General features: G+C 39.9%; 1 protein-coding gene across 2 annotated transcripts in view; it reads left to right on the top strand.

The window, feature by feature from the left end:
- The window catches only part of SH3GL2 (SH3 domain containing GRB2 like 2, endophilin A1), a 230,754-nt gene that overhangs the window by 183,769 nt on the left and 26,021 nt on the right, over positions 1–20,964 (top strand). For both annotated transcript variants that reach the window (XM_023197178.3, XM_023197181.2), the window contains one exon: positions 9,658–9,730. In XM_023197178.3, the coding sequence (XP_023052946.1) occupies positions 9,658–9,730 (73 nt within the window). The remainder of the gene's footprint in view (positions 1–9,657; positions 9,731–20,964) is intronic.

The following is a 20,964-nucleotide window of genomic DNA, read 5'->3' as shown; positions in this document are numbered from 1 at the left end:
CAACAAAAAGCAGGGGTTGCAATCCTAGTCTCTGATAAAACAGACTTTAAACCATCAAAGATCAAAAGAGACAAAGAAGGCCATTACATAATGGTAAAGGGATCAATTCATCAGGAAGAGCTAACTATCTTAAATATATATGCACCCAATACAGGAGCACCCAGATTCATAAAGCAAGTCCTTAGAGACTTACAAAGAGACTTAGACTCCCATACAATAATAATGGGAGACTTTAACACCCCACTGTCAACATTAGACAGACCAACAAGACAGAAAGCCAACAAAGATATCCAGCAATTGAACTCAACTCTGCACCAAGCAGACCTAATTGACATCTACAGAACTCTCCACCCCAAGTCAACAGAATATACATTCTTCTCAGCACCACATCGCACTTATTCCAAAATTGACCACATAGTTGGAAGTAAAGCACTCCTCAGCAAATGTAAAAGAACAGAAATTATAACAAACTGTCTCTCAGACCACAGTGCAATCAAACTAGAATTCAGGACTAAGAAACTCAATCAAAACCACTCAACTACATGGAAACTGAACAACCTGCTCCTGAATGACTACTGGGTGCATAACGAAATGAAGGAAGGAATAAAGATGTTCTTTGAAACCAATGAGAACAAAGATACAACATACCTGAATCTCTGGGACATATTTAAAGCAGTGTGTAGAGGGAAATTTATAGCACTAAATGCCCATGAGAGAAAGCAGGAAAGATCTAAAATTGACACCCTAACATCACAATTAAAAGAACAAGAGAAGCAAGAGCAAACACATTCAAAAGCTAGGAGATGGCAAGAAATAACTAAGATCAGAGCAAAGTTGAAGGAGATAGAGACACAAAAATCCCTCCAAAAAATCAATGAATCCAGGAGCTGGTTTTTTGAAAAGATCAATAAAATTGATAGACCACTGGCAACACTAATAAAGAAGGAAAGAGAAGAATCAAATAGACGCAATAAAAAATGATAAAGGGGATATCACCACCGACCCCACAGAAATACAAACTACCATCAGAGAATACTGTAAACATGTCTACGCAAGTAAACTAGAAAACCTAGAAGAAATGGATAATTTCCTGGACACTTACACTCTCCCAAGACTAAACCAGGAAAAGGTGAATCCCTGAATAGACCAATAGCAGGCTCTGAACTTGAGGCAATAATTAATAGCCTACCAACCAAAAAAAGTCCAGGACCAGATGGATTCACAGCTGAATTCTACCAGAGGTACAAGGAGGAGCTGGTACCATTCCTTCTGAAACTATTCCAATCAATAGAAAAAGAGGGAATCCTCCCTAACTCATTTTATGAGGCCAACATCATCCTGATACCAAAGCCTGGCAGAGACACAACATAAAAAGAGAATTTTAGACCAATATCCCTGATGAACATCGATGCAAAAATCCTCAATAAAATACTGGCAAACCGGATTCAGCAGCACATCAAAAAGCTTATCCACCATGATCAAGTGGGCCTCATCCCTGGGATGCAAGGCTGGTTCAGTATACGCAAATCAATAAACGTAATCCAGCATATAAACAGAACCAAAGACAAAAACCACATGATTATCTCAATAGATGCAGAGAAGGCCTTTCACAAAATTCAACAGCCCTTCATGCTAAAAACTGTCAATAAATTCGGTATTGATGGAATGTATCTCAAAATAATAAGAGCTATTTATGACAAACCCACAGCCAATATCATACTGAATGGGCAAAAACTGGAAGCATTCCCTTTGAAAACTGGCACAAGACAGGGATGCCCTCTCTCACCACTCCTATTCAACATGGTGTTGGAAGTTCTGGCTAGGGCAATCAGGCAAGAGAAAGAAATAAAGGGTATTCAGTAGGAAAAGAAGAAGTCAAATTGTCACTGTTTGCAGATGGCATGATTGTATATTTAGAAAACCCCATCATCTCAGCCCAAAATCTCCTTAAGCTGATAAGCAACTTCAGCAAAGTCTCAGGATACAAAATCAATGTGCAAAAATCACAAGCATTCTTGTACACCAGTAACAGACAAACAAAGAGCCAAATCATGAATGAACTCCAATTCACAATAGCTTCAAAGAGAACAAAATACCTAAGAATCCAACTAACAAGGGATGTAAAGGACCTCTTCAAAGAGAACTACAAAACACTGCTCAGTGAAATAAAAGAGGACACAAACAAATGGAAGAACTTACCATGCTCATGGATAGGAAGAATCAATATCGTGAAAATGGCCATACTGCCCAAAATGCCATCCCCATTAAGCTACCAATGACTTCCTTCTCAGAATTGGAAAAAACTGCTTTAAAGTTCATATGGAACCAAAAAAGACCCTGCATTGCCAAGACAATCCTAAGCCAAAAGAGCAAAGCTGGAGGCATCATGCTACCTGACTTCAAACTATATTACAAGGCTACAGTAACCAAAACAGCATGGTACTGGTACCAAAACAGAGATACAGACTAATGGAACAGAACAGAGCCCTCAGAAATAATACCACACATCTGCAGCCATCTGATCTTTGACAAACCTGAGAAAAACAAGAAATGGGAAAAGGATTCCCTATTTAATAAATGGTGCTGGGAAAATTGGCTAGCCATAAATAGAAAGCTGAAACTGGATCCTTTCCTTACTCCTTATACAAAAATTAATTCAAGATGGATTAGAGATTTAAATGTTAGACCTAATACCATAAAAACCCTAGAAGAAAACCTAGGGAATACCATTCAGGACATAGGCATGGGCAAGGACTTCATGTCTAAAACACCAAAAGCAACAGCAACAAAAGCCAGAATTGACAAATGGAATCTAATTAAACTAAAGAGCTTCTGCACAACAAAAGAAACTACCATCAGAGTGAACAGGCAACCTACAGAATGGGAGAAAATTTTTGCAATCTACTCATCTGACAAAGGGCTAATATCCAGAATATCAAGAAAAAAACAGTTCCATCAAAAAGTAGGCAAAGGATATGAACAGACACTTCTCAAAAGAAGACATTCATACAGCCAACAGACACATGAAAAAATGCTCATCATCACTGGCCATCAGAGAAATGCAAATGAAAACCACAATGAGATATCATCTCACACCAGTTAGAATGGCAATTTTAAAAAATCAGGAAGCAACAGGTGCTGGAGAGGATGTGGAGAAATAGGAACACTTTTACACGGTTGGTGGGACTGTAAACTAGTTCAACCATTATGGAAAACAGTGTGGCGATTCCTCAAGGATCTAGAACTAGGAATACCATTTGACCCAGCCATCCCATTACTGGGTATATACCCAAACGATTATAAGTCATACTGCTATAAAGACACATGCACACGTATATTTATTGCAGTACAATTCACAACAGCAAAGACTTGGAATCAACCCAAATGTCCATCAGTGACAGACTGGATTAAGAAAATGTGGCACATATACACCATGGAATACTATGCAGCCATAAAAAAGGATGAGTTCGTGTTCTTTTTTAGGGACGTGGATGCAGCTGGAAACCATCATTGTCAGCAAACTATTGCAAGAACAGAAAACCAAATACCACATGTTCTCAGTCATAGGTGGTAATTGAACAATGAGATCACTTGGACACAGGAAGTGGAGCATCACACACCGAGTCCTATTGTAGGGAGGGGGTAGGGGGGAAGGATAGCATTAGGACATATACCTAATGTAAATGATGAGTTAATGGGTGCAGCACGCCAACATGGCACTTGTATACATATGTAACAAACCTGCCCGTTGTGCACATGTACCCTAGAACTTAAAGTATAAAAAAAAGAAAAAGGAATAGCATTGAATCCATAAACTGCCATTAAAATGGCAATATGGTCATTTTAATATTGAGTCTTCCTATCCACAAGCATGGAATGTTTTTCCATTATTTGTATCATCTGTGATTTCTTTCAGCAGTGTTTGTAGTTCTTCTTGTAAAGAACTTTCAGCCAGATGTGGTGGCCGATGCCTGTAATCCCAGAACTTTGGGAGGCTGAGGAGGGCAGATCACGAGGTCAGGAGATGGAGACCATCCTGGCTAACACAGCAAAACCCCGTCTCTACTAAATATACAAAAAATTAGCTGGGTGTGGTGGCAGGTGTCTGTAGTCCCAGCTACTTGGGAGGCTGAGGTAGGAGAATGGCGTGAACCCGGGTGGCAGAGCTTGCAGTGAGCCAAGATCACGCCACTGCACTCCAGCCTGGGCAACAGAGCGAGAATCTGTCTTATAAAAAAAAAAAAAAAGAACTTTCACCTGCCTGGTTAGCTGTATTCCTAGGTTTTTTATAATTTTTGTGGCAATTGTGAAGGAGTTTCTGATTTGGCTCTTGGCTTGACAGTTATTGGTGTATACGAACACTAGTGATTTTTGACATCGATTTTGTATCCTGAGACTTTGCTGAAGTTCTTTATCAGCTTAAGAATCTTTTTGGCTCAGACTGTGGGGTTTTGTAGACATAGGATCATTCCGTCTGCAAACAGGGATAGTTTGACTTCCTCTCTTCCTACTTGGATGCCCTTTATTTCTTTCTCTTGCCTAATTGGCCTGGCCAGGACTTCCAATACTATGTTGAATAGGAGTGGTGAGAGAGGGCATTCTTGTCTTGTGCCGGTTTTCAAGGGGAATGCTTCCAGCTTTTGCCCATTCAGTATGATGTTGGCTATGGGTTTGTCATATATGGCACTTACTATTTTGAGGTGCATTCCTTTAATACCTAGTTCATTGAGACTTTTTAACATGAATGGATGTTGAATTTTATTGAAAACCTTTTGTGCATCTATTGAGATAATCATGTGTTTTTTTTCTTTAGTTCTGTTTATGTGATGAATCATATTTATTGATTTGCATATGTTGAACCAACCTTGCATCCTAGGGGTAAAGCCTACTTGGTAATGGTGGATAAGCTTTTGGACATGCCTCTGGATTTGGTTTGTCAGCATTTTATTGAGGATTTGCATCAGTGTTCATCAAGGACCTTGGCCTGAAGTTTTCTTTTTTGTTGTATCTTTGTGCCTAATTTTTAAATCTTTTGTGTAGGTGGAGTCTCACTTTTTCCCAGGCTAGTCTTGAACTCCTGGCCTTAAGCAATCCTCCTGTCTTGGCCTCCCAAAGTACTGGGGTAACAGACATGGGCCACCATGCCTGACTTAATTCATTTATATATTAATGATTACGAAACTCACAAACTGTCAGTGCTCCCTTTAAGGTGTCTATGTTTTTCTTAAACTTTACTCTGCTACAGCATCTGGTATAATGTGGTATCTAATAGTATGAAATAATATCTTTCAGTCCTTTTATTGCTCCAGAAATAATGCCATGTCGTTCACGAGTCCTATCACCTAAGTTCAGGAAACACCAACTTTTATTTTCTTTAGGGAAGAAGGTAATATTCACATGTCTCTGGAAGAGTAACCCCATTGTCATTTCCGTGCCTTCTGTTCTCTAGTATCTTGTCTCTAAAGACTGAGACAGCTGGTGAAATAAGCAGCATCATCTATAGATTCAGCATGGCATTACTATTCATGAAGCTAGCACCTAGCACAGGGATCAAGATTTTTTTTAAGTGCTTTAGGTTTTTTGGGCCAGAGGATCTCTGAGGTCTCTTGCAACTCCTTGCCAATGCTGTTGAAACACAAAAGCATCCATTGACAGCGTTTAAATGAATGATTGTGGCTCTTTTCAACAAAACTTTATCTAAGGATACTGAAATTTGAATATTTTATTCTGTAAAATAGTAGTCTCATTTCAAATTTTTTCAACCATTTAAAAGTGTAGAAACGGAAGTTTTTATTACCTAAAAAATCATGTGTGTATCTATATGTTTACAGTTTCACTTTCTTTAAACTGCCTTCCCTAAATGGCTCCTCACACCAATCCCAGGCAAGATTAGTTGAAGATGGAGGCTCAGGAGCTTATAAGATGAGAAGTTCTTGTAATTTAGGGTGCATCAAAACTCACTTTCAAGTAGAAATTGGAAATTTTGGACATTGAGAAAAATAACAGTTGCATGTCATAAGTTCAGAGTTAAACTGTGCTGTTCTCAAATGGCAATAAGCTGAATTCTGGGAGCTTATGGAAATTGCTAGTTATAATAAATTACTTAAGCGTAAATCTTCTTTATGCTAATTTCGTCAGGCCTGTTACTAAGAGAATATGTACTTGGATATTACCGGTTTAGGTATATAAATAAGTCTCCTAGCAAGTGCATAACAAGGCACATTCAGAAGTCTCATGGTGTTATGGCCCTCAGCTTGTCTCTGGCTGACACAGTATACTTTAGCAAAAGAGTCCTGGGCATTATTATTGAGGATAGAGGTGGACAGAAGTTAGAAACTGGTCAGGCTCCTACTGGCAGATGACTTCAGAATAGTGACTAATCATTGGACCATTCAGTTCTTCTGGAACTTTTTTTAAGAGAGCCTCTGTTTCATGATCTTGGGAACTACTTTTCTCCTTACAACGACACTCAAAGAGCTCCTTTCCCTTCTCTAGGCCACAGATGTGGACACTTAATAAATTAAAGCATTAAACAGACTGCTCCCCTGGTCTCTTCCTCTTATGTCCATGAACTCTGTCAAGTAATTACCTGTAAGAATGCAGTCATGCCTGGCTCTGTGACTCATGCCTGTAATCCCAGCACTTTGGGAGGCCAAGGCGGATGGATCACTTGAGGCCAGGAGTTCAAGACCAGCCTGACCAACGTGGCAAAACCCCATCTCTACCAAAAAATACAAAAATTAGCTGGGTATGGTGGTGCGTGCCTGTAGTCTCAGCTACTTGGGAAGCTGAGGAGGGAGAAACACTTGAACCCAGGAGGTGGAGGTTACAGTGAGCTGAGATAGCACTACTGCACTCCAGCCTAGGAGAGAGAGTGAGACCCTGTCTCAAAAAAAAAAAAAAAAAAAAAAAAAAGAAAAAAAAGAATGCAGTCAGTAGCAAGGGCCTAGGAATGGATTTGCCAAAAACCAGTCCCTCTTTGGTATATTTCCTGATGATGAAATGTATATACAACTATATTGAATAAAGTTGTTTTCAGAAGTGGTGGATATCAAGTGAAGGTTATTTTATGCTGTAGTCAAAAGGGGTTGCATAGGACTTGCTCTGTAATGATAACCAAAAGTGTTGAAGGAGTCCACCTCAATGGGCACAAAGTCGGTAAACATCCAGGTGGGATGAGCTCTTTCTTTAGACAAGTCACAAGGGACACTGGAATAGTTTTTATTCCTGCTTCTCTTTTAAGATGGAATCCTGCCCTGGGAACCAAATGTAATAATCTAATTTTGGTGTCCCCAGGGTCTCTGGGTCTCTGCTGAGACCACTGGTTTAGCCAAGCTAGTGGTGTCTGTTTACACAACATGAGTAGTTGGGCTCCCTACACAAAGCTTAAAAGGGAAGGGGGTTCTGTAGCCAAAATGAGAACTAACTTCCACAGCCTTCCTTGTTCACCTCCCTGTGGGTCAGGTGGGATAGACACTGCAAGCCCCAGCCTCTGTAGGGAAACCCGTGAAATTGAGGGCGTGTGGTCCAGCAGGTCAGCATGGCAGAGCCTCCCTTCCAGAGAGACCCAGGAGGGAATAGTCTTGTGGATGAAGCTTCCACAGACTTTGAGGAGTTTCAAAACAAAAACAGAGTATGGGATGGCAGTTACCTTCCTGCTGATCCTGTTTGGCCACTACTGCCAGGTCCCCAGTGCCGTCTTGGGAACAGAGCACATTCCAGCTCTGACTTGGCCTCTCTCTCAGACTGGGAGATGCCTCTATTGCCTGTCTTTTTAGGAAGAGTTTTTGCTTTCAAGAAGTATAGGATGGTCATTAAGAACATACACCCTGGAACTAGAACTGGGGAAGTTTCTTCATCCCTCTGTATCTGTTTTGTCATGTACATTACAGAGTTTGTGAGCATTGAATGTGTAAAGATATTCATAGTCCTTAAAACAGTTTCTGACAAGCAGAAAATAGCTTATGGTGATGATGATTATAATTATTAAGAACAGAGATGGGGGAAACTTAGAAATTGGTCAGCCCCCTAACAGCAGATTACCTCAGGATATCAAACGGCCATTGGAAAATTTAATTCCTATGGCACTCTTTTTTTTTTGGAAACCTTGGCTTTTTGAATGATTTTCCTTCTCATCATAACTACAGGATATTGGGGCATATTTGTCATCTAATTCCTTAATCCCCATCACATAGGAGGAGATCTACATTTGTACTCCTATCATACACATACCATGGAATTTCAGCGTATTTGTTCCATACACACCTTTGATCCATTTCCCTGGCATAAGACATTCCACGACTTGAGTACATAGTGGTTGTTTGACATTTTGCTAATACTAGGACCTTCACATATGGCTTCACAAGTTGTGTGCTGCACAACTCCAGGGGGCCACTGAGCACTTTAAAGCTAATCACTACCTAGTACACACTCAATCTTACAGATGTTTGAAATTTGAATAAATCCAAAGGATATTTATACAAGATTTATATGTAGACAGGCACATTTGAAATTGCATCCTTTGTACGATAATTTTATATCATTATAACCTCACAAGAAAAAATTTGTTTTCCTCTGTTGATCCTAGTAATAGCAGACACACACAGTAATATGACTGCCATGGAACGGGAAATTATTAAGTATTGAAAAACTGAACTGAAAGATAAAATCTTTCAATGGGTGGATTGTGGAAAAGGAGGAGGCTTACTTTATGCAAGGCAGATACTATATGTAGGTACAGTAGGTTATGGAAAAGTTTCTAATGGTTGAAGGGGGAGCCTTTTAACAACAGAAAACTTCTCCAGTGAACTTAATTGCTACCTAAATTTCTACATTAAAATTTAATCACTTTCATTTATACCTATGTCATATATTACATGTACATACCATGAATAGGAGGATGCATTTATTCTCACTAGTCATTTACCATATAGGGTGAATAGGAGGCCCACATGTGCTGATAAGAAAAGGATTTCTTGGAGAAAGACAGAGAGGACCTAACTGCAGTGAGCAGCTTCCACGATCTCTTTCAAGTGGGGAGAGGGGCCTGACAAAGAGAACATGGTGAGATGCTGAAAGCAAACACTGACCATTCCAAATTTAGAAATTTAGAGGATGGACCAAATTTAGAGGATAGACTCTAGCATCAAGATTTTTGTTTAGAATTAACCAGAAGTTCAAGGACAGACTAGAAGTCTTTGCTCAAGATTTGATATTTTTAGGATGTTCTCAGAAGTTAAATAAAAAGCTCCCTGCTTCTTGAATAAGCAGAGTTGATGCTGTGTGATTCTTTCTTGAGGGCAGCAAAATCTTCCTGCATGCCTGACCCACTGTAGGCATCCAATAAATGTCTCTGGGCCAAAATCTATTTCACTTTATTCACCTTATTTTTACCAGAAGGTAATGAATTATATTTTGAAACAAATTTTAGGGAACTACCAGCTGCTTCTTTGGGTCAACAGGCTTTTCACATCTTGGCAGAGCACTGCTGAGTATAGCGTCAGCGTGACTTCCAGCCCCGACTCAGCCTCCCTCACCTACTACAGGACTTGTCCGGGCTCTGTTGCATTCCCCGCCATTGTATACAGACTCAAGCAAAAACCGAGGTTCTAAAGCTCATCATTTTTGTCATTTAGAGCATTTATTTTGTCATTTCAGAAAGTGGATGTCACCAGCAGGGCTGTGATGGAAATAATGACTAAAACAATTGAGTACCTTCAACCCAATCCAGGTAAGGAATCATCTTGTATGTTTAAAGGATCCCTCCAGGTAACTTTTAGTTTCTTTGATAGACATTTTAAGTTTGGTGTGTTTCTTCTTTTGGTGTTGCTTCCTCAGTCCACTTTTCTGAGAGGTTAGCGACTTCATGGATAGCACATTTTAACAGGGGAGTAGGGCTTTTTAAAGCTCACGTTGAAGTAACTAGAAGATCTGTGGTGTTTTATCTGACTGTGGTGTATTTAACAAATAATGTATACAAACAGTTCAGGTGACACATAATACCAGAGTAGCTATAAACTGTTATCAGTTGACGTTGAACTTTCAAGAGATGGTAAGAAGGAAAATTAGGATAGTTTTAAGATAAGATATAATGATTCCCAGAAGATGTGAAAAAATAGGGAGGTGAATCGTTTTCATGAAACACAGAAGGTTTCTTCATTGGGCATCACCAAAGTCTTCAGAGCATTGATCTTGATTCTGATTCTTCTACAGGCGCATCACAGATCAGCATTGGTTCCTACTAACTTGTTATACTCTAAGAAAAATAAGTGGTAATAGAGATAATGGAGTTATATGTTGATAAGAGGACCAGGCAGAGTTGGGGCAGTCTCGGTAGGCACCAGGTATAGCAGAGCAAAGCAGCCTACCTCACAGACCTCCTCATTACCATTCCTGTGTGTCAGTTTCTAACCACAGGGCATGGAAATGGGAAGCAATGCTGGTTGTATTTAATTGAGATGTGTGGATATTTGGAAGACCCCTTAATCTTGAGGCTAGTTTCTTTGGAAGTTTCAGGTTGGGGTTCCATGTCTTTTATGGTCATAGAGAGGCTGATGCAGACAACTACTTCATTCCCAATGAGCTTGGATATTGAGCAGTAGTGGGCAAGCGATAAGAAAAGGGGGAGGTGTGGGATGAGAGGAAGCAGATCTGTGCTGTGGTAAGTGCTGGCTCCTTCTCTGTGCCCCCTGCTGCTGGCTGCAGCTTCCTTCCATCCTTATTCACCTATGACCAGCCCAGCTGCTATTCTGAGGATTAGCAAACTATGTAGGAATGACTTTCTGGATTTTTGTTGCTGTTGTTTTTGTTCATAAAACACATTAGAAATAGGCTTATGTGAGGGAAGAAAATATGGAAGAAAATGTGGTAAGCTATAGGAACCAGGAATTTAACTGACAGTGGACTAGATACATTTTCAAATGCTTAGCAAATTGCTCAAAGAACAGCAAAAATCAAGTTTCTGATTTTTACCCACAACCTTCTTTGTAGCCACTGTTTTTCACAGAGATGCAAAGATCTCTTGGATGCACATTTATTCCTTAGTGTTTAAACCACTGTCATAGGTCAAGTTCTGAAAGAAAACTGCTCGCCCTGCTTCCCCACAAGAAATCATTATATAGGGGCAAGAAGTTTTGGTCTTTATCTTTGCCTAGAACCTTGAAGTACTCCATGATTTCCTGGGATTTTCACATGAGTTGTACTTGTAAGTCATGGTTGTAGGGCTAAGATAAAGGGAATGGGAGGAGGAATATAGTATTTATTGAGCACTGAAGCATTTTCAGTGTAGTGCTAGGTATATGAGGCACTGTCTCATCTTTAAAAGTAACCATTTTTCTCCATATAAAGTACAAACAGTTGAAGAATTTATAGTATGAAAATAGACTAAAAATTCATTGTAACACAAGTTCTCAGTGGGAGCTCATCAGTTTTCCTTAGCATAATGGAACTGTGCTCTGTTGTAGGTAGGTGTGGTAGGTTGAATGGTGTGTCTCCCCAAATTCAGGTCCATCCAGAACTAAAGTAATAAGGAATGTGACCTTATTTGGAAATAGTCTTTGCAGATATAGGTAGTGATGTAGGATCTTGAGATGAACTCTACCTAGATTTAGGGTGGCCCCTAAAACCAAGGATGGGTGTCCTTATGAGAAGAAGAGAGGACACAGAGACACACAGGAAAGAAGGCCACGTGAAGAATGAGCAGAGGTTGGAGTTATATGTCATGAGCCAAGGCATGCCAGGAGCCACCACCACAAACTGGAAGACAAGGATTCTCTCAGAGCCTTCAGAGGGAACCAACTTTGCTGACACCTTGATTTCAGACTTCCAGCGTGCTGAACTGTGAGGGAATCAATTCTGTTTTGTTTCAGGCCACCCAGTTTGTGGTCATTTGAAAGGACAGCTCTAGAAAACTAATACAGTAGGCTAGCCTCATATTATTCAGGAAAAAACAGGGGTCAGAGAATTTAAGGAATTTTCCCATTCATACACCTAGGAAGGGCTGAAGACAAGATTGGAACTCAGGTCTGACTACCTCCTAGGTCTCTGCGCTTCACATGGCAGGATCCTGCCTCTGAGAAGGGTAGGCTGCATTTCATTTAGGTGTAAAGTGTCCTTCCCTTTCAGAGGGAGTACAATAGAAATTCAGAAAGGAAATTGTGGGATTGAGTCTTATTTTTACTTTAATAAAAAACATCAAAGGAGGAGGTAATTGAGAAGATCTGAATATTTAGAAATGACATTTTTAATACGTACCACATGTGCTAATTGGCTGCCAGTATAATGGTTTTCTGACTATTGGAGAGTTGAGTGGACATCTGCCACTAAGGAGAACAATGAAGGCCATTACAGGCAATTCGAGGTTGGTTTCAGAAAAGCAGTTATGTATGGGCACGTCACATACATATATGAATAAGTACTACCCAGAAGAGTCCAGAACAAAACAAAATTTTGTGTAATCATTCCACAGAATGTAAACAACCTGCATTTAATTGTTTACAACAGGTACAATTTCATCCCTCCACCAGCTTCTTGCCCTGAGAGTAGACACTGGTCATAGAGCCCAGACCTGGTAACTGGTGAAGTTCAGAGTTAGGCAAACACCCAGAGAGACAGTCCTTGGGCACAGGAGAGCAGAAAGAATATTCCCAGACTTGTGCAGTTTGCTAAATACTTTGCCCATTCAGCCTTTCAGTGAACCCTGGAGCTGGGCCAACCAGTGTGGATACTGGTTGCTGGTTCTGAATAAGCAAGATGTGGCTTGGGTTAGGACAGGGCCTGATGCCAAGTAACAAATTTACATGGACAGGCCAGGGGAATCAGTAGGATTTGCTGCTTTGAGGGTACTTTGGGAGTACATCTGTATTAGTTTACTGCTCCAGGGTGCTTGCTGGCTTTCACATCTTGGGGGTGTGGAGCTTACACGTGTTTTCTATTCTTAAAACTCAGTTCCTATTGAAATGATGACCAAAGTGATTTTGTTTAGCTTTTAAGAATACATGGCTATGCTCTGTGAAGGTCTCACATCCAGTCTTGCCCATCTCCAGAGTGATATTTTAAAAAGCAAATTTGGTCATATCATAGAAAACCCTTCCATGCCTTTTCATGCCTTTAGGATTAACTTTCATTTTTAACATGGCTTAAGGGGCCCTCCCTGCATGGTCAGCCTGCTCTTTCCCCAACACCTTGCGAGGCTAACAGCTCCCTCAGGTCCAGCATAAAGGTCACTTATTAACCTTCCTTGGCTCCAACCACATTAGGTTCCCCTATCCAACCCTATTAAGTCCCTCTTGTAATCCCAGTTGCTTTTTGGTGGGTCACATGCCATACCTGAGGTTTTGTTTTTCCTCCCCTGTGAGTTCAGCACTGTGCCTGTCTTATTCACCACCACATCCCCAGCCCCCAGCTCAGTTCCAGGCAGCCAGTAAACACTTGGATATTGGAATAAATGAATTATGAAGCACAGTTGACTCAGTGTCTAATGTACTAAAACTTCTCTAATACAGAAAGTAGGGGGAAGAATTCTTCCTTTTCCCTAAATCATCACATATTCATATGTAACCAACATTTGTCACGTGCATTTACTTTTATGCAAAGAGCAATTCTAGATGTTGTGGGGCAGAAATGAGACCAAGAGTGGAGGCTCGTCCTCTGGAACCTCACAGTTTTAGGGTGAGTTACCCACAGTCTGAGGAGAGGAGCCCAGAAGACTTCACAGCTCATTCCTCCTGGGAAGTCCAGCTGACTGATGAGATGTGGAAGCGTGAGCAGGATCACAGGCTTGAAGGTCTGCCCTGTGAAGGCGGGCTTTCGAGAACGCAGGACAGCCAGCTGTAAAGTCATCCAAGCTTGAACTGGAATAGCGTAAACCAGTACAGATTCCTAAACTGCTTAAATAGGAAATAATTTGAATATAAAAGTACTGTGCACAAATTCCATTCTACTGGTTGTAAGTGCCTATTCTTATGGTATCTTTGAGCAAAAATCACTGGAGAAGATATAAGTCACTTTTCTTTACATATTCTGATGGCTTACGGGGAAGCAAAAGGCACTAAATCAGTCTTGTCCAATAGAAATAAGATGCAAGCCACATATGTAATTTTGAATTTTCTAGAAACCACATTATAAAAGTAAAAAGAAAGATGAAATTGTGTTTAATAATATATTTTATTTAACCCATTATAGCCAAAATATTAATCACTATTAAAAATTATTGAGATATTTTATGTTTTTTTATACTTTGAATTTCGGTCTGTATTTTATACTTACAGCACATTTCAATTTGGACTAGCTGCATTTCAGGTGCTCAGCAGCCCACTGTGGCCAGTGGTGCCCATAGTAGACAGTACAGCACTAGATAGTTTACCTTTCCATTCAATATGTGTTTCATGTTTACGTCCTGTTTTATGTTTTATCAGTGGGGTTTTTTTTTCAACAGAGCAATGGACTCTTGATTTAGAATTAGGAATTAGGATATCTTTAAGCTCTGGATTTTAAAAAAAATTTCTGAAAGTCTGTCTCGTGACACTTGAATTGAATTACAGACATAGTTGGACTGTGGACCCTTTTAAGCCTTAGCATCCTTGTTATGAGACAGGCCTTTCCAGTTGGCACTGAGAAGTTTCTCTCAGTGCAAACTGAATGTGATTATCCTGATGTGATAATCTAATACAAATTTCCAAACTGCTTACATAAAAAGCAGCTTGAATGTGGAAAATGTTGTACACAGTAGGGGTTTGTTTTTCTATGGAAATGCTTTTTCCTTGAATGCCTATATGGTCTAGATTTGTCCAGCATTTCTGAGATTCGAGTATCAAATTGGGGTCATTCATGTCTGTTTAGAATTTTTTAATAATTTCAAATATCATTTGTGAAATATTGCCTGTGGAAATAAAAGCTAGCTGTATTAGTTTCAAAATGTCCCATTAGTCCCTAGAAAGATACTCTATCAAAATTAGTGTACCTCTTTTCCCACAGGCTGTGCTCTTAATCATCTCCTTCCAAAGATGAATAAATACAGTGATGATATTTGGTGTCTTTGGAACTGAAAATAAATACATGTATTACCTGGCATTCATGTAGCCAAATCCTTGGTCTTACAACACACTGAATTTGCTGTTTTTCCTGGAGAACAGGATAACTTGTATTCATCTTTGCATCTTTTAGAGTCCGTAGCGTTATGCCTGGTACATTGTTTGCCCTCAGTATGTCTGGTGAATAGCTGTATGAATGAATATATCCATCCTTCACTTAAAGAATAAGGGACGTGTGCTGAGTCTAGTAGCCAGAGCTTTTCCATTTCCAAATCCTGACAATGAAAAAGAATCAAAATGCATAAAGGACAGATGACAAAAGCAGTTGTGAGGAAAATGTTGTTAAGCTTCAAAGGAATAGGGTCTTTCAAGGATAAATATATTAAGAAAGAAAATTTAGGTCAGGTGATGGGTGATATAATTCATATACTAATGTATTGAGAGGCTGGAGGATTTCTACTTCTACATCTTTGGGGAAAATGTTGAAAATTAATACGTTCCTAAAATATTTGAGACACTGTAAGTGATTCAGAGTTTTAAGTCAGCTAGAACTGGTGGAATAATGATATTCTTTCCCTGTGTATCTAAACAATGAATGCTAAAGCCAGATCCTATTTAAAAGGTTCTTAATCAGGGCCGATTGTGGTGACTCACGCCTGTAATCCCAGCCCTTTGGGAGGCCAAGGCTGGCAGATCACGAGGTCAGGAGATCGAGACCATCCTGGTTGACACAGTGAAAACCCGTCTCTGCTAAAAATACAAAAAGTTAGCTGCTCATGGTGGCGGGCACCTGTAATCCCAGCTACTTGGGAGGCTGAGGCAGGAGAATGGTGTGAACCTGGGAGGCGGAGCTTGCAGTGAGCCAAGGTCATGCCACTGTACTCCAGCCTGGGCGACAGAGCAGGACTCTGTCTCAAAAAGAAAAAAAAAAAAAAGATTCTTAATCATAACAAATATAGTATGCATTTAAAATGCATGTGTACAAATATATTGAGAATTAAGCTAATGGCACCTCACATGAATAGTCCCTAAATACTGTAAATAAATACCATACCTAAATCCTCAGCATGGCCTTTAAGATCCAGCATGTGGTGGCCCCTGTGCTTTCTGTCTCTCCTAGTTCCTTCTTCCTCTTGTTCACCCTGTGGCCTTTAGTTTCTTCAGTTCCTCAAGTTCTTTGCTGTATCAGGAGTTTGCAGCAGCTGTTTCCCCTTCTCCTGGTGGAATGTGGGCCCTCACCTGCCCCTTCTTCAACTGTCTTCTCACCATCCCTCCTGTCTTAGCTTATATATCTCCTCTGAGTGGCATCTCCTGAGGGCCAAGTCGACATCAGTTCTACTCTAGTTTTATATTTTCATGTTATCTTCACATCACATGAGTTCCCCTCCACAAATCTCTTGAGAAGTTCCTCACTTAGAATAAAATTGAAAACACCTATGTGGGTTACAAAGTCCTGAGGATCTGAAATCATTCCCTATGTTCCTGGCTGTCTCCATCTCGTTCCTTCTGAGCTGGCCTTCCTCAAACACACAGGCATGTTGTTCATGGAGCCTGGCCAGCCCTTTTGCCTCAATCACTTCCTCTTCATGTCTTCTCAAAACCTTCACTGGGGTTTCTGCTCATATGTCACCTAATTTGTGCAGCTTTCCTGACCATCTTGTTTAAAACATCAGTCCTTCTAATTTCCTAAGCCTTTTCTTGTTTTACTTTTCTTCAGAGCATTTAGCACCACTTCAGCTGTACATTTACTTGTTAAAATGTTGCTTATCACTGCCACCATAATGCAGTAACTTGAGCATAGGATTGTTTGTACACTGCAAAGAGCCCAATTCTATTTTTTATTGAACTTTTCATAATATTTACTTTATGCAACTTATGGTTTGTTCACTGTACTGCCTTTTTCCATTATTACTCTCCTGTTTTACATTCTCCACATAGCAGCCAGTTCTATCCATTAAAGATGTAAATCACATTTTGTCATTCCTCTGCTTGTAACTCTCCACTGGCTTCCATTGTACTGAGAATTATCCTCAGCCTTGTTTCTGTCTTGGGATCTTTGCACAGGTGTTTCTTCTGCCTGGAACACTCTTTTCCAGCTCCTGTTAATGTCTGCTGCTCCTCATCACTGCACCTTCAGTCAGATGCCATCTCCCTGTACAGTCCTTTCCTGGCCTTCCCCCTATTGAAAATAGCTTCTCCTCAACCCTTTCATACCTCCTTATATTATTTCCTTATCAACATTTGAAAATATCTTCTAGTTTATCTGTTTGTTTATTGCTTTCACGTCACTCCCATTTCTCATATAGAACATAAACTCCAGAGAGGTAGAGTCTTGTCTATCTTGTTTACTATCTAATAATGGAAACAGTGCCCTCAGTAAATATTTATTGAATGAATGCTGTTCATCTCTTCTAGTATATTGTAAACAAGTCATTGAAGTCAAGGACTATGTCTTTTTTACTCCTTTATATATACCCAGTTCCTAGCACAGAGTTTGGTGCTAGCAATTAGTTAATTGGCTTAATGAATGAATCAAATCATGTTAAGCATATATAAGCTCCATCTTAGAGGGGGAGCTAACTTTTCAGGTAAGAGTCATGGTCTGCAGACTTTTACAGATCAGGATCAGAGCTGTTCTCTGTGTAATATCTATTTGGTGTCATGCACAATTAATGTGTTTCATAATTGCTTTGGGAAAAGTGTGGATGTGCATACTCTCATGTATAACATCACTGGGCTGAATCTATTAGTAGACATTTATGTTTATATACATAGATAATAGTTGTATCTGGTTTTGGATGAGAAAATTGAAGCTGCAAGGTGACTAGCAATTTGCCCAAAGTTATACAACAGAAGAGCTAGAATCTTTATTCAAATATTACTATCTCCAAAGCACATTCTGTTTTCAAAACAAAATGTCTTATGCTACAAAGTCTTAAACTACAAAGATACTTCCAGGCTTGGTATGTGTGGCAAGTACACTCTAGAGTGACTCCTACAGATTCACACCCTTGTTTAATCCCTTCCCATTGAGTATAGATGGAACCTGTGACTTGCTGCTAACCAATAAATATGGCAAAGGTAGTGGAATCAACCAGTCACCACTCCCTTGATGTGATTACATTATATGGCAAAATCGATGGTGCATCACTCCCATGATCATGTCACATTATGTGAGACAGTCTTAGCAGACTAGTATGAGAGACTTTCCCTTCCTCGTCTGGAAGAAGCACACTGCTGTGTTATGACAGCCTAAGGAGAGGACCACATGTCAAGGAACTGGGGGTGGTCTCTAGAACCTAAGGGTGGCCACTAGCTAACAGCCAGTGGGAAGCCAGAGCTCTCCATCACACTGCCACAGAGAAGCGAATAGCCCGGACTCAGGAAGACAGCAACCCATGTGAGCCTGCATGCAGACTTTTCCCCACTCCGGCCTCCAGATGGCAAAGCAGCCTGAATCACACTTTGTTTGCAGCCTGGCAAGACCCTGAGCATAGGACTCAATTCAGGCATGCCCAGACTTAACTGCGGAAACTGTGAGATAATGTGTGTTGTTCGAAGCCACTGAGTTTGTGGTACTTTGTTATTCTATGTAGAAAACTAATACAGTGTGGCTGTTCCCAGCCAGAGCTCCTATTTCAAGCATACAACTGTCTGATAGGGCCATCAGGCTATTTGCCCAGGGGCTTTAGGCTCCCTGGATACCTTACACTGAAGCAGGAGGTAGATTGCGAACACCTGTTACTGTCTTTTCAGCTTAAGATGAGGTCTCCTGAACCCCCCAGGGAGTGTAGGTTAGTCCAGTTCCAGCAAAGACTGAAGATATCTTTGTGTTTTGAAACACGATAGCAAAGAACACTTGGCACCGTGCCTGACACTTAGTAGGGACTCAAGAAATGTTATGTACCTTCCTGCCGGGGTACTGCAGCTCAACCTAGGGCATCTCAGATGCTAACCCAGCAGTTCCTCCCTGGGCAAGGCCTTTAGAAATTCCACTGCAGGACCCTTCTTACAATAAGGTTATAGTATCAACTACCACCCTCTCTTTGCTCTGAAAACCTGAGAAAGCAAAGGCTTATGATGTTAGTACACTGAGGGTTGCGTATTTTTCAAATTGCACAAGCTGTTTTATGCCCTTGAGGGGGCAATTGCCTGCTTTCCCAGGGCATGCTGTGAGACTCTGTTGGCACCTCGCAGCACCCCATCTTCAGGCAGGAGATGTTTGCTGCCCCATGTCACAAGTTCTTAGGGCTGCTGACTGTGTACTACAGCACAGTATCTTACTATCCCTCCCCGCTGTTTCCTACTTGAGGCATAAAAGAGCTTTGTCACCTTGGAGAGAGGTGTTATATAAATACCATTATTTGGGTTGAGAGTAGCATGATCCAGTGCTAGGGTTGCCTATTTGTATGAGACAATAGACAAATCTTCCTCTTCCCTTTTCTCAGTCTCTTCTAATAGTTAACTACAAAAGAAACAACATAGATATGAGTGTATTTACCTAAGTTCTCATTACAGTGTAACTTTTTGTCATTTAGTAATTGTTAGTGTGCAAAACTGCAGAGCACATTGGTGTCAGTGCAGAGAGCATCAGAGGGCCAGGTTTCAGACTTGTAGATGCTCTGAGACTTCACCTAAGAAAACCAGGCCGTAATATGCAATAATTACATGTTGCCAAAATGAAATGCATGCTAAGATGCTGCTTATTATATAAATTTTGTTGCAAGTATTAAGCCCCAATCTTATTTAGTGGGATTTGAGGATTTATACTCATATTACAATTATAATCTCTATATTAGACTTCACAAATTTAGTTAAAATAATTTAGAATTAATTTTTCTTATTTTCATAGTAAAACATGCATAACATGAAATTATCTTAACTGTTTTTAAGTATACATTTCAATGGGATTAAATACATTCATAATGTTGTGTAATCACCATGACCATCCATCTCCATAACTCTTTTTGTTTTGTAAAAGTGAAACTATAGCCACCTTAAATAATAACTCCCCCTTTCCTACTTCAGCCCCTCGCTACCACCTTTCTACTTTCTAGCTCTATGATTTTAATTATTCTAATTACTTCATGTAAGTGGAATCACATAGCATTTGTCTTTTTTGTGATGGGTTTATTTCACTTGGCATAATGTCCTCAAGCTTTACTTATGTGATAGTGTATATAAGAACTGCCTTCCTTTTTAAGGCCAAATAATATTCCCTTGTGTGTAAATAGTACAATTTTTATATTGGTTCACCTGTTGATGGACAGCTGCCTTGCTTTCACATTTTAACTATTGTGAATAATGCTTCTATGATCATGAATATACAAATATCTCTCTGAAACTCTGCTTTCAATTATTTGGGTTAATATCCAGAAATGGAATTGTTGGAACTTAAGGGAATTCTCCTTTTTATTTCTGAGGAACCACTGTGCTCTTTTCCACACCATTTTACTTTCTCACCAGCAGTGCACAAGGGTTCAAGTTACTCTACATCCTTGCTAACACTTGTTATTTTCTGGTTTTTTGAGGTTTACCATACTTATGAATGTGAGGTGGTATCTCATTATAGTTTTTATTTGTAATGACCTAATGATTAGTGATGCTGAACGCCTTTTTATGTGCTTTTTAGCCATTTGTACATCTTCTTTGGGGAAATGTCAATTCAAGTCTTCGCCCATTTATTAATCTAGTTGTTTGGGTTTTTTGTTGAGTTTTAGGAGTTCTGTACATATTCTGAATGTTACTCCTTTATCAGATACAACTTAGAAATATTTTCTCCCATTCTGTGGGCTGACTTTTTACTCAGTTTATAGTGTCTTTTGATGTACACAATTTCTTAACTTTCATGAAGTTGAATTTGTGTAATTTTTTTGTTGTTGCCTATGCCTTTGGTATCATCGCCAGGAATTCATTGCCACATCCAATGTCATGA

The sequence above is a fragment of the Piliocolobus tephrosceles genome, chromosome 14 (assembly GCF_002776525.5).
Source record: "Piliocolobus tephrosceles isolate RC106 chromosome 14, ASM277652v3, whole genome shotgun sequence".
Classification (NCBI taxonomy): Eukaryota; Metazoa; Chordata; class Mammalia; order Primates; family Cercopithecidae; genus Piliocolobus; species Piliocolobus tephrosceles.
Note: the sequence above shows the minus strand (reverse complement) of the source record. Positions and strands in the feature narration are given on the sequence as shown.